The 19,435-nt window shown below is 36.9% G+C and overlaps 1 protein-coding gene across 1 annotated transcript in view; it reads left to right on the top strand.

Moving 5' to 3' along the window:
- The window catches only part of LOC149085809 (uncharacterized), a 56,768-nt gene that overhangs the window by 17,631 nt on the left and 19,702 nt on the right, over positions 1 to 19,435 (top strand). Inside the window, exons 6-8 of the mRNA XM_089232228.1 lie at positions 4,771 to 4,893; positions 6,409 to 6,462; positions 13,388 to 13,530. Of these exons, the coding sequence (XP_089088354.1) occupies positions 4,771 to 4,893; positions 6,409 to 6,462; positions 13,388 to 13,530 (320 nt within the window). The remainder of the gene's footprint in view (positions 1 to 4,770; positions 4,894 to 6,408; positions 6,463 to 13,387; positions 13,531 to 19,435) is intronic.

The raw sequence follows: 19,435 nt of genomic DNA, 5'->3' as shown, positions 1-19,435 counted from the left end.
CATCGAACAGATAAAGTTTTTCTCTTTCTTCATGAATACTTTGGGAATAGAGTAATTGCGTTAGATTATCTGAAATTTACTGACACAGGAATAGATTGGCCTCCATATTCTCCCGATCTGACTCCTTGTGACTTCTTTCTGTGGGGCGCATTGAAAGACACTGTCTATCGAAACAATCCCGCTTCTCTGGATGAGCTTGAATCGTTGATTGGTGTTGCATGTGATTCCCTTTCCGTTGAGACATTGCAAGACGTGATATTAAATTTCATTGTTCGTTTACGCCACCTCATTGTTATGAACGGTGAACATTTTGAAAAAATTGTGTTCTGATTGCAAAGACTGCTTGACTTTATTATTTTTTTTGTTTTAGACTCCTTTCAGAGAAAGAGTTTTCAGCGCAGAGCACCATCTGTTAATAGTTTTTGTGACTAAATTTTCAAAATATCTGTACAACATTCTTACAGTTTCAATTTCAATTTATTTTATTAAATAACAGTTACATTCACAAAAATAACACTACCCAAGAGCCAAATGGCTGCCAATACTGGGGTTATGATCATGAAAAAAAAAATTAAAGTTTTACTAATGAACGTACCGTTTACCGCGTAATTCTATTGATCTTTGTTGCAGAGATATTTAATTTTGAAATAAGGGCTTATTCGCTGATCACCCTGTATTTAAAAAATACAGCAACCCAATTAAAAATGCAATTACAAACAATATATATACATGATGAAATATACAATGCCCATAAGAATACTTATGTTGTCTTATTCTAAGTATGGATAACTTTTCGATTTACCCCAACATGTTATCGTATTTCTTTTTAAACGTGTCAATTGTGTTACAATTTACTACCTCCGGGGGTAAGCTATTCCATTTATTAACAACCCTATTAGAGAAAAACTCCCTGCAACACCATAACCTCGCATTGTCCCTTACCAATCGATACTGGTGATACTGATGTCCCCTTGTAAAAGCAGTCGATTGGCGGTGTACTAATAATTCATGTGTGGTCTGTCCTATCCATCCCATTCAAAATTTTGAAGGCTTCAATCATATCTCCCGACCAGGGTTCGCGCTGCCGATCGCCATTGCGCCAAATCGCGGTAAAATATTTCATTTGGCGAATAAGTAAAAGATCGAGTTCGCCAAATCACGAGTGTCCATTTGGCCTCTTGATGGTGAAATCGTGCATTTGACGCATGTGCAAAAATTCGGAAGTGAAATTTTTGTAGGCCAATCGCGAACAATGTTCAGCTACTTTCGGTACGGTTCCAGAGAAGGGTGGGGGGCTGACAAGGACGATGAACTTCATCTAGAAGCTTTATTAGTTGAGCGCACCCCCAAGAGACTGCATGCAAAAAACAACATGTTGTTTGAATCCTTTACGCGATGATAATCTTTCCCTCGGCAGTGATGCCGCCGACGCGCTATTGAGCGTCAAATACCCGGAATTTCGGGAAAAGGTGCATAAAAATTTTGTTCACGCTTCCCGTGGAACGCGTACTTCCCGAGTTTTACGAAAAAAAATACAGAGGGGTGAAAACCCCGTGTACCAATTTATTTTATTACGAACCCTAAAAACGAATGAGGCTGACGAAATATCAAGTTGCTTCCCGGAATGAGAGCGGCTATTACACCGAATTTTCCAAATTCTGAGGGTTTTCCTCCTGCTGGTTATATATCGGAAATTACGGTACGTTCGTGGCTACCCACCCACGTCAGAGGCAGCGTATTTACCGCGTAAATTTCCTTCGTTTTCACGAGATTGCAAATGCGATTTTTTGAAGAAATGCCCATTCGAATCGTAATACAATTTTTCCGAGATCGTTGGAGAAAAAAAAATGGAATCTGTAAAAAAAAACCTATCATAAATATCCAGTCATCGAGCCGCTATGCGGTCGTGAGTTTCACGTCACGAAAATCCGGGTTTCGGACTTGCTAGGTCGCTAATGCACTGTGGTGGTAGATACGATTTTCTGAAGTTTTTCAACTTTCAGTTGGCTATCCTTTGAAAAAAAATTCCGTTGCCACGACGCAGAAGAGGCTCTTGGGATACGTGACTCACACGGGGTGCCGCTCCAGGAGGGTTGCAAAATCCGAGATGAGAGTGCACAAAAGTTTATTATTTTTTAGGAATTGCAGGGCCAATACAAATCTGACATAGCTCCCATATTAAGGCATGAAATTTGTGGAAATTAAATGGCGGTAGACCACAGTTGTGGACTATCGGGGGGGGGGGGGGGGGGGGGGAAGAAAATCATTCCAGCTAGGAATTGCTCAAAAAGGATTTATATGAATCAGAAGATGATCATTTATTTTAAATTTATTATTGGAGCTCAGGTTTTCTGAAATGAAAAATCAATGAGAGAAATTATACTGATTTATTATTAAATACCGTATATAATTTGCTTAACTTAATTACATTCGTTTTAAATTAATTACACTTGTTAATTCCTCAGTGTCGATGGGTTTCTTTGCTGCTCTTTTCTGTACCAATAGAATATTTAGCAATGAATGTAAAAAAAACTATCCAGTTATACTTAAATTAAATTTTTTTGTTAGTAAGGGAAAGTGCCCAAATACCGCCCCTAAAAGCGAAATTGTTGATTCTGAAAAAAACTGTTCAAATTTGATTTCACACTGTAACAACTTCTAACAAAAAACATTTTTGAGAAATTAAAGTGTGAATGAAGAGAGCAAAGCAACTGCATCACTGCAAGTAGTCAACTGAATGGGTTTGAAGAGCGTTCTGACACTTCCACAAGATAGCAGCTCTGTACATGCAAATTAGATGGGGATGAATTTGAGGCAGGGAATGGATTTCAGGCACTTTCCTCTAAATCTTTGGATTGAACTTGTTTTTATAAATCAATTATTTGTTTGAATCACAGGGGTGCCTGTAAATGCTGGGGGCAGGGGGCAACTTTATTTTTTTTCGCGAGGAACCCACTTTCACTCACAAAGGACCCAGATTTTGCCAATAACCTGTGTCACAGGACTCAGGTGAATTCGAGTGGAGTGGCATCTCTGCCTTAGTATCGTGAATCTCATTAAAACACAGTTGTGGAACAGAGTAAATGTAAAAAAATATAAATAACAGTATTTCTGTTCCTGTTAATGGTCCCAGCAGGCAACAATTGAATTTCGAAAATGTTTTTGAATTGTGGAAAGCAAAAAAAAAATCTGCAAATTTTGGAGAACTAAAATATTTTTTGTACTGTAAAAAAATTTACATTTTATATTAAACAATTTTTATTTACACATGATTTGCATTTTGATTTATATTTTCATCTTGAACTTGATATAAGTTGTTTTGGAATCTGCATTTTATGACGCGTTAATTTGGCTAAGGTTCTTTCTCATTTGGCTACAACTTTTTTCATCTGATTAGCCAAATTGCTACAATTGATAAAAAGTCAGGGTGAACCCTGCTCCCGACACCCGGGTTTATCCAATGTAAACATATTCAAAAAATGAAGTCTCTCTTCAAAACTCAATTACTTTATCTTGTGAAAAAGTAGCATTTTAATTGAATTTCACTTATACACTTCTCTCACTTATGCATCATTTTTTCTCGTTCCCTTGCACCGATGTTAAAGTGAGAGATTACTGTAGAGTTAAGTTTCTGATGTCAAAAACTGGTTTAAACCATCAAAAACCTAAATGAATGCTTTTGAGTAATGTTTGAACACTTTGTGTATATACAGGTATCCCTCACTTTACGCGGTTTTAAAAGTTGATTTTGGGAATTCCACCCTACAAAATTCAGCTTGGAGTTTAACTTAGTTACTTACTAAGGAAATAGGCTTGCAAATGGAAGATCTAACATACTTATATGCTTTGATGATGAAGTACGCTAGATTGGATGATGTACCTGGAATAAATATTATATAAATTCTCTTAGATACAACTCACCAGATCTCACTAATGAATAATGTTTGGTAACACACTGACAATGCCAAGAGAAATTTAAAAAAAAAAGGGTTCCAATGAAACTAAATTTTTCATATTTGAGAGAAATTCACGTAATTCTCCCGCTTTGCTACTAAAGTTTTTATAAGGAGACGACGATTTTTGTCAGCTGAATCTTGACTGCTTTCATCAAAAAAGTTATCAGCCAATTATACCAGGCTTTTCAGGAAGGAAAGCATCTGCACTCACTAGAATCAATCAGAAGTAGTGAAGACAAAAAATATTAATTCATTCATAGATCGTTTAACATAGTGTTGGTGAGGTTTTATTGGCCTTGCTAACTTGTGGGCTAGAAGCGAGCATCAGTCACAAGCAGCAGTTCATTTCCTCTTAAGGTTAAGAGCAAAAAATGTTGAATGAAATTAATGATAGGTTAAAAAAATGATTGAATACTGCTGGTATGTAAATTTTTTGTTTTAAAAATTGTGAAAAAAGAGTGTTTTAAAAGAGAACTTGATGATCAGTTCAGTTTATTATATTTACATAAATTTACACTATTAAATTCTAGACTAACCCAAATAGCATGTGAAAAATTCTTTTTCTGTCATGTTTATCGGTTAAGGTGAAAATATTTTGCCAAATCTTGATTTTCATGCTAACGAGGTTTGACTGTTCTTGATTTTATCTATTTATTTTTGTAATAAATCAAATTTTAAATAACTCTAAGTAACATAGATTGCTGGAAAAGAGCACTTAGAGGTATCAAAGTTCAAGTTACATTTATTGTGCTGAAATAGGTGGTGTGATAAAGATTTATTATTTTATTATATGTTTCTTTTCTTTCTTTTCAAGGAGTACAACATGCTTCAACTGTAGTGGAAATCATTTTATGTATGAGTGTCCCGAAGTTTTATGTCCTCAGAGAATAGCTGAAAATAGAGCTGAGAGGTTTGCGACCACTGCTCTTCAGAATGTGTACGTTTGATTTGAATGGATAAATGTTTTTCTTTGTTTGATTTGCAGTAAAACCTCAATATAATGATACTCTACAGACCAAGAAAAATATTGTTGCAAAGAGATTCATTGTTATATTGAGGTTGTCGCAATGTTTCACTTGTTTCACTGTATATTAATTATTTTATGTTGCTATTTTTTTTCTTTCAAATTGAGCACAAACAACTCTATCTCCATGGGCAATTTACCGCTGAATGAGTTGTGCCGAAAGTGTGCATGTGTATCAGCGTTATGCAGTCTGAGAGTGTACCCAAGTGTTATGTCTGAACTTTTAGTGCTACCATTTTTTTTCATTTTCCAACTATGAGTGAAGTGTTATAGTTGAATATATGTACCACTGTAGGTCTGTTGCACTAACAGTATGATTGACTCGCATTCACACATCAAGTTAAGAAACCAACTTGAACTGACCACACCAGTATGCTGCTGGTGATTTTTGAACCTGAGTTTTTGTGATGCAAGTTTGTCACTGTGACCACACAGCAGTTCTATGTTGCAACTGCCAACTTAGATTTTAAAAGTTTAAATATTCAAAAAGAGGGGGAGGGAACAGAACTCAATTTTTATTTCTCTTAATCCTTTCACTGAATTATTTGTATCAAAAGCACATGATTTAAATGTTTTTTTCTGAAAATTTCTTGTTATTTCAATCAAAGCTAATTTCTGAAGCTCTAAGAGGAAAAACTCTGTGCTACCAAGATGTCATGTCGGTGTGAGCCAAGATTTTAATATTTGCATCACTTTGTTTGGTACACACAAAAGCAACCAGTATGAATGTTTTTAGAGCGTGATTCCCATACTGAGCAAAGTACACCTTGAAATCTTTTGAAGAATGCTGCCTACTGATAGAAAGTTGCTACAGTTCACACCGCTTAATGTGATCATGTTGGGACTGGGAGGTTAATGATAACAATAACACATTGATAACTGTATACAAAAAAAACACCCTGGTTGCAAGTACAATGACCATTTATTTCTTTTAAAACCAAATGCTCCCTTTCTCAGACATTCCTCCATACATTTTGCCTATCCTGTGGTTTTTTTAGAAAACAAATTTTAACCACAATTTTATCAATATTGTGAAGTTCAATAATCGCTCTATATCTATGATCTATGTGTAACTTTCTTATCACTTTTTTAAGTTTATAATAAATTGGTAATAATTTTGTCTTGAGCCCCCCACCATAAATTGTATGGGAGCCAAACTCAAAGAAGGAAAATTTTCAAAACACATTCTAAAAATTACATCAGAACCTGTTTTAGTTAGACAACATACCAAGGTATTACAAGTCTTAATAACATTGAAACATGATAAGATTTTACTTCTGGATTACAAAAAGTTTCAGACTAGAGGCATTCTACTGTATTGGTATTTAAACATTGTCTAGTGTTTTCTTTTAGATTGTGTTCTCCTTAATAATATAATCTTGTGTTGAACTAATTTGTTTCTTGTCTATTTATTCATTGATGAGACAGAAGGTATCACAAGAAAGAAACTGCGCAAGAAAATTATAAGCCAGGTGTCATAAGGTAAGTTACATCCTGCTTCACTATAGTATTTAATTAGAATGAGTAAGGCTTTTTGTGTGGTGGCATGAAATAACTGGCGTGAAAAGAATAATTTTTCCTTCCGAAAAGTTTTTTAAAAATCGGCATATCTACATATAGTTGAGTCTCTGTATATCATATTTTAACAAGCGGAGAGGAGAGACATACTTTTCTATATATATGTCGCCATTTGGTGGCCCTGCTGTCATTTACGAGCCATTAGATCACATTCCAACTAGAGTCACCGATTTGGGAATTCTCATTGACGAGCGACTTAAGTTTTCTGAACATTGTTCAGCGGTTGTCAAAAAAGCAAATAGAATGCTTGGTCTCATTTTCAAAAAGGTCTCTTCGCGTTCTCCTAAAGTCATTCTTCCACTTTTTCGAGGCTTAGTTCGTCCTGGACTGGAGTATGCTGTAAGGTTTTGGAGACCATACCTACAGAGGGACATAGACTTGGTTGAAGGGGTGCAGAGAAGAGCTACGCGTGTCCTTATTGGCACACAGGGCTTGAGTTATGAAGAGAGACTTCATTTTTTGAATATGTTTACATTGGATGAACGCAGGTGTCGAGGAGATATGATCGAAGTGTTCAAAATTTTCAATGGGATGGATAGGATGGACCATGAACTTTTAGTACACCACCAATCAACTGCTTTTACAAGGGGACACCAGTATCGATTGGTGAGGGACAATGCAAGGTTATGGTGTCGCAGGGAATTTTTCTCATATAGGGTTGTTAATAAATGGAATAGCTTACCCCCGGAGGTAGTAAATTGTAACACAATTGACACGTTTAAAAAGAAATACGATAAACATGTTGGGGTGAATCGAGAAGCTGTCCATTCTTATAGTTTGTTTCAGGTTAACTTTGCAGTGGAGAGAAAGGTAGAGAGTGTATTCCTTCGCCGCAAAATATAGTTCCCATACATCGGAGGTTTATGATGATCATTTATATAGAATATTTCAAATTTTTTTATTATTTCGAAAAAGATACTGAAAAAATACCGTTTTGAACCAATGTATATTCCTTTAAAATTTTTAAATTAGAAAAATATTGGTTACCATTATCAAAAATCCATGGCGAGCTCAAGAACATTTTGACGCGATTTCCAAGAAATTTTCCCCGCCAATATTACTATCGTGCTTCTTTTTTTTTTTGATTGCACAGTTATATATATATATTATATCGTCAGTTTGTTGAATTTTTTCCGATATAATTTTTCATTCAGTTTTGCATGTAGTTATAGGCCTACACACCCAGACGAATATTCAATCAGGTTTTTTTTTCTCGCGAAAATAACCTCCAACGAATTCAGATATTCACTCATAGATTACAGGAAGTGTCCCTCTTTCACGACAGCGCCGATACCGTTGTGAGAGGCTCTCTTTATGGGGGTAGGTTACGGTTCCGGACCCCCCTTTTTTTATATCTATTTCTTGCCGTGTTCGTAGGATAGGGGTGGTTTCTTAATTCCAATAGCCGATAGCGGCGGAGGGTGTTGACATAAGTAATGTCTCTTTTGCACCTACACCAACTTCCTCCCCCACAGCAGAGGCTGTTCCTCCAGATGCCCCTTCAGTGTCTCTCCAGATAAATATAAATAAGCAAGAGAGAGAGACCCACAATGGTTTAGGCTTGCAGTGTATTTTTTTCTTCTGTGACAGTTGTATCTTTCTTTTCACCAGAGATAGACACGCTAAAACGTTCTCCATTCTTTTTGGCAATAATGCATAAAGCACGTTATTGAAAAAGAAGAGGAATTTTGGATTGCAGGTGGCTTGATGGAGCAACAACAATTAATAAGTAATAGAGAATCAGATAGATCTACAACGTCAAGTGAGGATGCCATAGAATGGGAATCCGTGAAAAATGACTAAAACTGTAGTGATAATAAGTGGAATCGACGTATACCGTGCGTTTGGGTGGGTGAGCGACGGAAATTTCGGCAAGAAAAGTGAGTAAAAGAATTCTAAATTTTTCCGTATCATTTTTATTATTATTTGGGGGCTATTCCCAAATTCAAACGTGAAAACCAGGTTAATAGGAGTTACTAAGATACTTTTCAATAAAAAAAAAATGATTTAAAAAACCGCCCTTTAATTTCTGAAAGTATCGACAATGATTTTTTTTTTCATTAGCTAATTTTTTGTTACTAACTGATTGCAATTTTTTCTACAAGCATTACGTTACACGTAAAAAATATTTTTTTCTGCGCGATTGGCGAGAATCAGCCATACCTTACCGAGGCTGCGCATCGATACATAGGTTAAGAGGCTTTCGTTGTCATAGCAACGAGTGATGTGGTTCCCTCGTAGCTTCCTCTTCACTGCAAAGTTAACCTGACTATAGAATAAGACGACCATAAGTATTCTTTATGGGCATTGTATAATATTTTATCATGTGTATATATTGTTTATAATTTGTGTTAATTGCATTTTTAATTGGGTTGCTGTATTTTTTTAACATATGACATCCATATTTTTATGGGCATCTTTTTATCAGCCACCTTTCTGGGCATTTTGCCTGTTGTGGCATTGTATTTGTATTTAGATGATTGCTGTCCTCTTTTTTTCCCCTTGTACACTGGTGAAATAAATTAAGAGAATTTTCATATTTTATCGAATTTCATGAAAAGAACTGAACTGTAAAACCACTGCTTCTAGACAAAAATGCAAATCTTGTAAGTCAAATACTCAAGCATACACGTGTGTGTGTAGGCGGAGCCAGTAGAGAAACAGGCTTTATAAGCGCGCGTAAGTTAAGATGCATTTCGTTCGCTAGCACACCTTGGCGAATTTCTTGGTGTTATTTTGCAGCAATCGGTTAATTTCAAATTGAAACAGTAAAAATGAGTAACCACCAACGTTTAGATGATGGAATGAGGTGGCGAATTGTGGGGAGGCTAGAAGCAGGCCAATCTCAAATCCAGATTTGTAGAGAGTTCAATTTAACGCCCAGCGTTGTGTGTAACTTATGGAAACAGTTCCAGGATACCGGATCAATCGAGAGAGAGCCTGGGCAAGGTCGTCCAAGAGCCACAACGGCCAGAGAAGATCGCCATTTGTCGATGATAGCGAGGCGTAACAGGAGTGCTACAGCTTCTCAGCTCTCTCGTGACTTGTATGCAGCCACAGGAACCCGTGTACCAAGGGTGACTGTTTCCAAAAGACTTCATGAGCGAGGGTTGTTTGCAAGAAGACCTGCTGTTTGCGTCCCTCTCACTTCTACAGACAGGAGAATCCGTTTATCATGGTGCAGAGAGCATAGAGATTGGAGTATGGATCAGTGGGCGACCGTTGTCTTCACTGATGAATCCCGGTTCAGCCTAAGCACCGATTCTCGCTGTACGTTCATATGGAGAGAACCAGGGACCCGCTACCTACCCTCCAATGTCTGCGAAATCGACCATTATGGCGGAAGAGGTTTAATGGTCTGGACAGACATCATGTTGGATGGCCGCACACCTCTCCATATCTTTGAAAGAGGCACTGTGACTGGTGTGAGGTATAGGGATGAGGTCTTGGAGCCCTATGTTTGCCTTTTCAGGGGTGCAGTTGGCCCTGAGTTCATTTTAATGGACGATAATGCGAGGCCACATAGAGCTCTTCTGCTCGACGATTTGCTAGAGAGTGAGGATATTCGCTGGATGGATTGGCCAGCCAGATCTCCAAACCTTAACCCTATAGAGTAGGGGTCTTCAACCCGTGGCTCGCCAAAACATTTCGATCGATTGACACAATATCATTCAAAAATAGGGTAAAACGAAGGTTTCGACAAAAAAAAAGTCACCCAGCTTCTTATAGACTTATAACAAGGACAGGCTGATCAGTGTACAGTATTTAGCTTCTTAATAAGGGCTTTAATGTAAAAGAAACCACACCATACACTTTTTCACTATAAAGGTGGATGTATGCATCTTGATTGGTTGGGAAAAGGATTTGTATAATATTGGTACAGTTCGTTTAGTTGTGTTTTAGGTCTTTGAAGCCTTTCATCAGAAGTCTTTTAGTGAGTGCACGATGGCAAACCGTGATAACAAAAAAAAAAGGAAAGTTGAAGAAAAATGAGATTTTTTTCAAGAAAAGTGGTCATCCCTAGATGCTTCAGTGCCTGTTTTCCTTGAAGGAGGAAGGTGATGAATTCATGAAATCCAAAGGAAAACTTACTGGAGAATTTCAAGATAAAAAGTGGGTGGGAGATTTCACATTTCTTGTCGATGTCACTGGTCATCTGAATGATCTAAACTACCACTTACTGGGAAAAGACTTACTTGTCCATAATTTTTATGACAACGTAAAAGCGTTCGAAACCAAATTAGTCCTTTGGAAACGTCAATTGCAAAACAAAAACTGCATACAAAATTATTGAAGTTGGTAAATAGATCTAAAACTTTGAAACCGGATGCACGATTATGGGCAGTGCATTTCAAATCTGAGAATGGAATTCAGAAGCAGATTTTCCGACTTCCGCAAGAACGAAATTTCTATGAAAACATTTTCCTCACCATTCTCGGTCGATATCGAAAGTGTTCCACCTGAGCTACAATTAGAATTTGTGGATTTGCAATGTGACTCTGCAGTTAAATGCAAGTTTTTTTTGTTCTTTTTTTAAATTCCTTCATTAATTGATTTTTATTCTAAATATGTGTCCGAAGAAAAGTATCCAGGAATACGCAAACATGCATTGTTCATATCTTTTATATATAGGCAGCATATTTTTATTATATTTGCTGCCTTGTAATTTATTGTATTTGGCAGCACTTACATATGTGAATAGTTGTTTAGTTGAATTAAGAATACAAAATCAAAAACTAGAACACGTCTGACTGATCAGCATTTGGAGGATACTTCACGAATAGCAACAACACAAATTTTGCCTAACATTGAAGCTTTAGTCAAGCAAAAAAACAGTCAAGTTTCGCATTAATTTAGGAATTACATCCACTCGCATTCCTAATGTAAGTAACCAAACATTTTCTTTTTTATTTGGTGCGTAATTAATTCACCATATATATATGTATAAAATCATACATTTTCATTCTGTTTCATACAATGCAAAAAATACCTAAAATAATTTGTCTTACTTCAATTCAGCTTATTTTTTTAAAACGAAAATGTGACATAATGGAATGAAAGTATGCAGTACGCATCTCATTTTAATTTGTCGTATCTGAGCGTACGTGGGATCAACCTTTGGCGGGGGAGTTGGACACACTGAGATTGATCGTAGGCACAAGAAATCTCTGAGAAAAATTCAGATTTACCAACTTACAAAAGTATTTTCCAGTAACAGAAATGTATTAGTATAGCAAAAAAAGGAATTTTTTGACACTATAATTTGAAATGTTTTTCTTAAATCATTCAAAATTAATATTTGTTAAAATTAATTGAATTGAATGTTTAAATTCTATAAAATATTTTGAAATATATTTAATTTGTGATCGTCTTTGGGGGGGTGCCTCGCAACCCCCAGGCACCCCCCCTCCAGGAACCATTGAGGAAATGAAAACAGTGTTGCTGAAGGAGTGGGACCAATTGCCACAGGAAATGATAAACTGCCTTATTTCAAGTATGAAATCACGCTGCGAGACCTGTATATCTGTAAGAGGGGACCATACTCCCTATTAACCCATTTTTTTTATTATTCTGCAACCGCTGTTTCATTCCTTCCGACTCCAACGAGTGTTACGCACGATCATGCATGTGCATTACAATTATTGAATGGTTATTTGTTTTGTATTGTATCAATGTATGTACATATCAAATTTCATTAAAATCGGTACAGTAGTTCTAGAGATAATCGACCAAGTCTGCAAATTCTCTTAATTTCTTACACCAGTGTATATATCACGAATCCTTGAAACTAATTGAAAAGGCTATTATGCTCATCTCCCATCTATGTACAATGGACAGATTAAGAGTTAATAATTTTTGCTAATGATTATTTCTGATAGTGATTTGTTTTTATGTATGGTGGAATAAGACAATTTCGGAAAAGCTTGTAACAGATGCTGTTCTTATCTATATACAGTCACTTCAGATTTTAGAGGCGAAAATTTTTTTAAATCATAAAGTTCATTGAGAGAGAGAGAGAGAGAGAGAAACATGGTTACCATCTTAAAATGGAGAGTCTCATCATGAATATCCTATCTGTTTATCAAACTTGTCTATTATGGTAAAATTTACCACACTAATACCCCAGATTATGTGGCTCCATATTTGCATTGTCACATCCTAAAAAAACTTTTTTTTTTAGTTATATGCTCTTTAAGCAAAATTTCCGACCCACATTTCACGACATTCTGGTTTTTCCCATATTTTCAATGAAGCATTCTCAATTTTATAATCTTAACTGAAAATTACATATCTTAGCATGTTTTTTCCATGCAAACATATTCCAAGGCTCCCAATCGTCCTACTTTTCCTACTTTTTGGTAAAATGTCCTACTTTTCCTACTTTTTGGTAAAATGTCCTACTTTTCCTACTTTTTGGTAAAATGTCCTACTTTTCCTATTTTTTTATCAAAAGCTATCAACAAAATTTGTATAATTGATTTTAATTGAGGAGGAAATCATCAATATAATGCCAAATAATACAAATGTAATAGATTTCAATTAATGATTCTGCCAAAGCAGAATTTTTTGATTATGCTGTCTGGGGGGGGCCCCCCCATCCTACTCTTTCTAATGTAGTTTTTTGAATGGGAGCCCTGATATTCTCACACAAATGATCAAGTTTTGTCATAGCTGAAGCCTTGCATGCCAACAAGGGTCCTTTAGTACCTTACCTCTGTGTTCCAAAACTTTTCAGATTGAAATAACTTTTCTTTTATGCACCTATACATTTGTTGAAAGGAAATAAATATTGAGTTGCTTAATTTTATACTTCCCTTCCCCTAAATAGTGATGATCTGAGGAGGGCTCTAAACCTAGACAGAGACCAGGTACCATTGTATATTTATCGCATGCGAGTGTATGGTTATCCTCCTGGATGGCTAGAAGAAGCTGCGGTCAAAAGTTCTGGATTGTCAATGTATGGACTTCAAGGTGAATAACAAGCATCATTCTCATTACATGTTTTTTAAAATGCTTAAGAGTTTACTGACAGATACAGCAGGTAAGTACCAGCATTGATATAGGTTTTGTTTTTTCTATCATTGCATTCAGATTTAATAGAGTAAAATATTATTCTAATGGCAACTCACAGTGACAAGAAAAAATATTTGTTATAGCAGATTTCTTGCTATATGCAAATGTTTTCATTTTCTTTATGCCCCTAGGAAATAAATTGTCGAACAATAGACAACTTCACATACATTATAATAGGCTTTTAGATCATTTGGTTCTGATATTAACAAATGAACAGAATTTTTTAATGTGAGATTGATTTTTTTAGCTTGCAACAGTCTCTAAAACAGCTGTTCTCAACCTTTTTGACTCCCAGACCCCTTTTTGGTATATACTTGCCATGGTGGTGCCCATAGGCCAATTTTTTATTTATTAATCAAAGTTATTAGTATATTTTTACTATTTGAAAATTTTTTATTTTCCTCGAGTGGCAGCAGAGCTCCTGGGTAGTGCACCGCTGCTCTAAAACATTTTTGCATGTAGTTTTGTAATATCAAAACAATTTGACTGACCCAAAGAGTTAAATTTCTTAATTTTTATCTCACTGCTCAATTCCATGGCCTTGCAGACATCTAATCTTGCTGATCAGAAAAATTTTCTAGAACAATTTGTCCTGCCTTTTGAAAATTATTAAAGTGTCAGTCACTGGAAGTTGAAAGTGTACATGTGTAATATAGTAAACTGAAGAGCCAAAAAAACTGGTAAAGGCATGCGTATGCAAATAAAGAGATATGGAACCAATCAGAGTACAGCGCTTTTCTGTTAGCAGGCCACATACTGCGTTGAAGAACCCCCCAAGGTCTGAAGTTTTCAAAGAACATGGTACATATAAACGAGAAAAATAAAAGAATGAAAGGGTGGTTGAAGTAATTAATTAATCAAACTGATAACAAAAAACAGCAAGTTCTAAAACACATAAACTGAAGACCCAAAAAAAACTGAAACAGGCATGCATATGCAAATAAAGAGATATGGAACCAATCAGAGTACGGCGCTGCGGTCGGCAACGCTTATATAACACAACAAGTGCCTGGCATAGTTGTTAGATCGGTTACTGCTGCTACAATGGCAGGTTATCGAGATTCAAGTGAGTTTGTTGCCACATACTGCGTTGAAGAACCCCCCAAGGTCTGAAGTTTTCAAAGAACATGGTACATATAAACGAGAAAAATAAAAGAATGAAAGGGTGGTTGAAGTAATTAATTAATCAAACTGATAACAAAAAACAGCAAGTTCTAAAACACATAAACTGAAGACCCAAAAAAAACTGAAACAGGCATGCATATGCAAATAAAGAGATATGGAACCAATCAGAGTACGGCGCTGCGGTCGGCAACGCTTATATAACACAACAAGTGCCTGGCATAGTTGTTAGATCGGTTACTGCTGCTACAATGGCAGGTTATCGAGATTCAAGTGAGTTTGAGCGTGGTATTATAGTCGGCGCACGAGAGATGGACATAGCATCTCCGAGGTAGCGATGAAATTTGGATTTTCACGTACGACCATTTCACGAGTGTACTGTGAATATCGGGAATCCGGTAAAAACTTAAATCTACGACATCGCTGCGGCCGTAAAAAAAGATCATGCAAGAACGGGACGACTGACGAGAATCATTAAACATGACAGACATGCAACCCTTCCGCAAATTGCTGCAGATTTCAATGCTGGGCCATCAACAAGTGTCAGCGTGCGAAACATCATCGATATGGGCTTTCGGAGCCGAAGGCCCACATGGTACCCTTGATGACTGCACGACACAAAGCTTTACGCCTCACCTGGGCCAGACAACACCGACATTGGACTGTTGAGGACTGGAAACACATTGCCTGGTCTGACGAGTCTAGGTTCCAATTGCTTCGAACTGATGGACGTGTACGGGTATGGAGACAACCTTATGAATCCATGGACCCTACATGTCAACAGGGGATTGTTCAAGCTGGTGGAGGCTCTGTGATGATATGGGACCCCTGATCTGTCTAGATACGACTCTGACAGGTGACAGGTACATAAGCATCCTGTCTGATCACCTGCGCCCATTCATGTCCATTGTGCATTCCGACGGACTTGGACAATTTCAGCAGGACAATGCGACACCCCACACGTCCAGAATAGCTACAAAGTGGCTCCAGGAACACTCTTCTGACTTTAGACACTTCCGCTGGCCACCAAAATCCCCAGACATGAACATTATTAAATATATCTGGGATGCCTTGCAACATGCTGTTCAGAAGAGATCTCCACCCCCTCTTACTCCTACGGATTTATGGGCAGCCCTGCAGGATTGATGGTGCAAATTACCTCCAGCACTACTTCAGACATTAGTCGAGTCCATGCCACGTCATGTTGCGGCACTTCTGTGTGCTTGCGGGAGCCCTGCACGATACTAGGCAGGTGAACCAGTTTTTTATGGCTCTCCAGTGTATATCAACAAAGCCCAAGAATAGAAAAAAGGGGAGGTAAAAAATGTGATGTTTCTGTGTCCATCCTTCGTTAAGGACCGTATATACGGATTTATGGGCAGCCCTGCAGGATTGATGGTGCAAATTACCTCCAGCACTACTTCAGACATTAGTCGAGTCCATGCCACGTCATGTTGCGGCACTTCTGTGTGCTTGCGGGAGCCCTGCACGATACTAGGCAGGTGAACCAGTTTTTTATGGCTCTCCAGTGTATATCAACAAAGCCCAAGAATAGAAAAAAGGGGAGGTAAAAAATGTGATGTTTCTGTGTCCATCCTTCGTTAAGGACCGTATATACTCGTGTATAAGCCGACTCGTATATAAGCTGACCCCCCTACTTCAGGACCACCAAAACCGCAATAAATTGAAAATCCGTGTATATGCTGACCCCAAAAAATCCATGCATTTCAGAGAAAAAAAATTCTTATATTTCCATGCAAAATGAATAGCTTACAGAAATTTACAACAGACAACGATTCAAACTTTTAAAACCGTTTCTTCTGAGTCTCCAAGCTCATCGTAATCCATCAGATCATCATAGAGGGCGCGGCATCGCCCCTATGATGGGTACGCTGTCATCACCATTGTCACTTTCAAAGAGGATATCATCTTCAGTTCCGTCCATTGCATTGCTGATGCAACATTTTTTGAAGGATCGGATGACAATTTCGGTGGAGACAGAATTCCACGGCTCATGTACCCATTGGTAAACTAGGCCAATGTCAGGTTTCTTCAAGGCACCACCTTTTGTGATTTCTTTATCATCGGAACTCATCCATTCGATCCACAAATTCCTCAAACAGTCTTTGAAAGGCTTGTTGATGCTTACATAAGGCTGTAAAATCGACATTAGCCCACCTGGTATGGCCAATGATGTTTTCGATTTCTTTGCCTCGGCTTTGACATTATCGGTTCTGTGGGGTTTGAACATATCCCATACCAATAATGCCGGTTTCTCTAACACTGCTACAAAAATTACTACTGATTGTGGGGTCGAAATTTTCTCATCAAAAACTGACCCGAGTATACGCCGACCCCCCCCCCCCTTGAGGAACGAATTTTTCCACAAAAAAGCTCGGCTTATACACGAGTATATACGGTATTCTTAATGATACAGGATTCTGATCAACCTGGAAAGTCAAGGAATTGAAAAATGGTCAGGGAAATATGCAAATATGTGATAAACGTCAGAAAAAAGATCTTTGAAGATAAACACAAACTCAAAAAACAAAAATTTGGAATTCAAAATGTTAAGATTTTCAATTATATTTATTTTTTCTGGAGTTTTTGTCAGGGATAGTTAGGGAAATGATCAAGTAGATTTTATATGAATACAAAGGCCACAGCAGGCAAATTGCGTAACCAGTTGACTGAAAAAAGATGGCTCTAAAAAATATAGATGTCAAATATAACCAAAATACAGCAACACAATATAAAAGCATATATCACAAAAGAAAAAAATTAATAATTAATACTATATAATGCACTGACCATAAAAAAGATAAGGCTGGGAACCCCCTGTAATATTTACAAAGAGCAATGAGTGATAGCAACCTATTCTAATTCAATTCTTGAAGAGGAAGAGCAATTGACATTATAGAGAAACTTCATAATTTTAGAATAGCTATACATGTGTGTGTGCATATTTTTTTGCAACTTTAAGATTTTGCTCTCTGACAATCACTTTCAAATTACTTCTAACAAGATTCCTGTTATAAGCCATACTCGTTATATCAGACTTTTACTATAGAGTTTTAATAATTCGAGTTTCGAAATTTTGTGGTTCCGGATAATCCAAGGTGCTTGGATTATTCAAAATTCCCTTTTCAAAGCCTCTTTGTTTTCTGCAGATAACAAGTTTTTTTTCATTTTGTCTCATTTTGCCTATGAAATACAAGTAATTTCAGTCTTTAGGGAAAGTGGTCGTAACAGGTACTGAAAGGGTCTTGATTCCTAGGCTGAGTTCTTCAGTGGCCTTTCGGGTCAGAACTTCTCAGAAGCTCCTCTGTAGTATATTTGTGGTTACTGTCATTGCAGTGGTGGTCAGCTGAAGTTGGTTATCTGCGGTTCCCAACTTTGAGGCACGAATGCGAGCCAATCTACCTGTTAAAAAGTCTCACCTGCCTACAACATTACAATTATTCATTCATTACAGTTCACTCACTATGAGTTGAGAAAAAACACATAGTTTAAAAGAACTGATTGCAGATGGCAGCACTACACATAAGCATTACACAGAAACAAACTTCATGGAAGGTTCACTATACATACACACACATTCCAACATGTGCCAATTTGTTAGAAGTTCCACAGGGGAATATGGATGAGGTGCATGTGTGGTGTAGTAGTAGTATATTTGTAGTATACAAAAAAAAAAAAAAAATTAGGCCTTCACGCTCCTTTCAGTCTTATTAGTAAAAAGGTCAACAATATTTTGGCAAGAGAAAGCAGGCTTTCATGGCTGGAGTTAAAAACTGAATCCTTACCTTTTGGGCTGTTATGCTGTGTTTGAATACAATACAAATACAACGCCACAACAGGCAAAATGCCCAACGAGGTGGCTGAGAAAAAGATGCCTATAAAAATATGATCATATATTTCAAAAATATAGCAACCCAATTAATTATAATATTGCAATATAAAAACCAAGTACATTGAAATTTTGATGTACTTGGCTTTTTAAATCCAATGCAGCACTTGCTCAGCTTCACAATGACGAGGTTGATTCTACTAACTCTTCAGTCAAAGTACCAGTAGATAACAGTCTTCCAAGGAGGTTGTTTTGTCTCCTTGTTTACCACCAAGTGCACTGATGATGTTCACCTCAGTAGGAGATAAAACATCTGCTTCAAAAAAGCCTCGAACACGGCATTACAGCCTGAAAGGTGTAGATTCTCTTATAATATTTTGGCAATTGTGTTAATAAATTAAGGACAAAACACGTAATAGTAGATCTTCCCTCCCACTTAAATACATTTTCTATTACTTTTTGGATAATCTGAGTTTTCATTAATCTGAGGTGGTCTCGGCCCTGTTCATCTATGATTATTGAGACTCTAAAAAAATTCGGGTAGGCTGTGTCGACGCACAGTGCAAGTCTTTAACATAAATATGTTAATTGGTGAAGTATTAGTGACTTTGAAATCTCTACTAGTCGTTATATCCTCTAAAATTGTTTTTGATGTTCCAAAAACAATTTATTAGTCATATCTCGCATTATTTTGAGGGAAAAAAATCATAAATTTTTAGACCATAATTTTTTTAAACCATCCTTGTTTTTTATTTCATTACATTCTTGTGCTTCCTAAGAGGAATCTAATGACACCTCGCATATGGCAATGAAAGGCCAGGGTCCCTAGCT

Source organism: Pholcus phalangioides, unplaced genomic scaffold (genome assembly GCF_987345545.1).
Source record: "Pholcus phalangioides strain wild (caught in Gottingen) unplaced genomic scaffold, Ppha-v1.0 ptg000005l_1, whole genome shotgun sequence".
Taxonomy (NCBI): domain Eukaryota; kingdom Metazoa; phylum Arthropoda; class Arachnida; order Araneae; family Pholcidae; genus Pholcus; species Pholcus phalangioides.
Note: the sequence above shows the minus strand (reverse complement) of the source record. Positions and strands in the feature narration are given on the sequence as shown.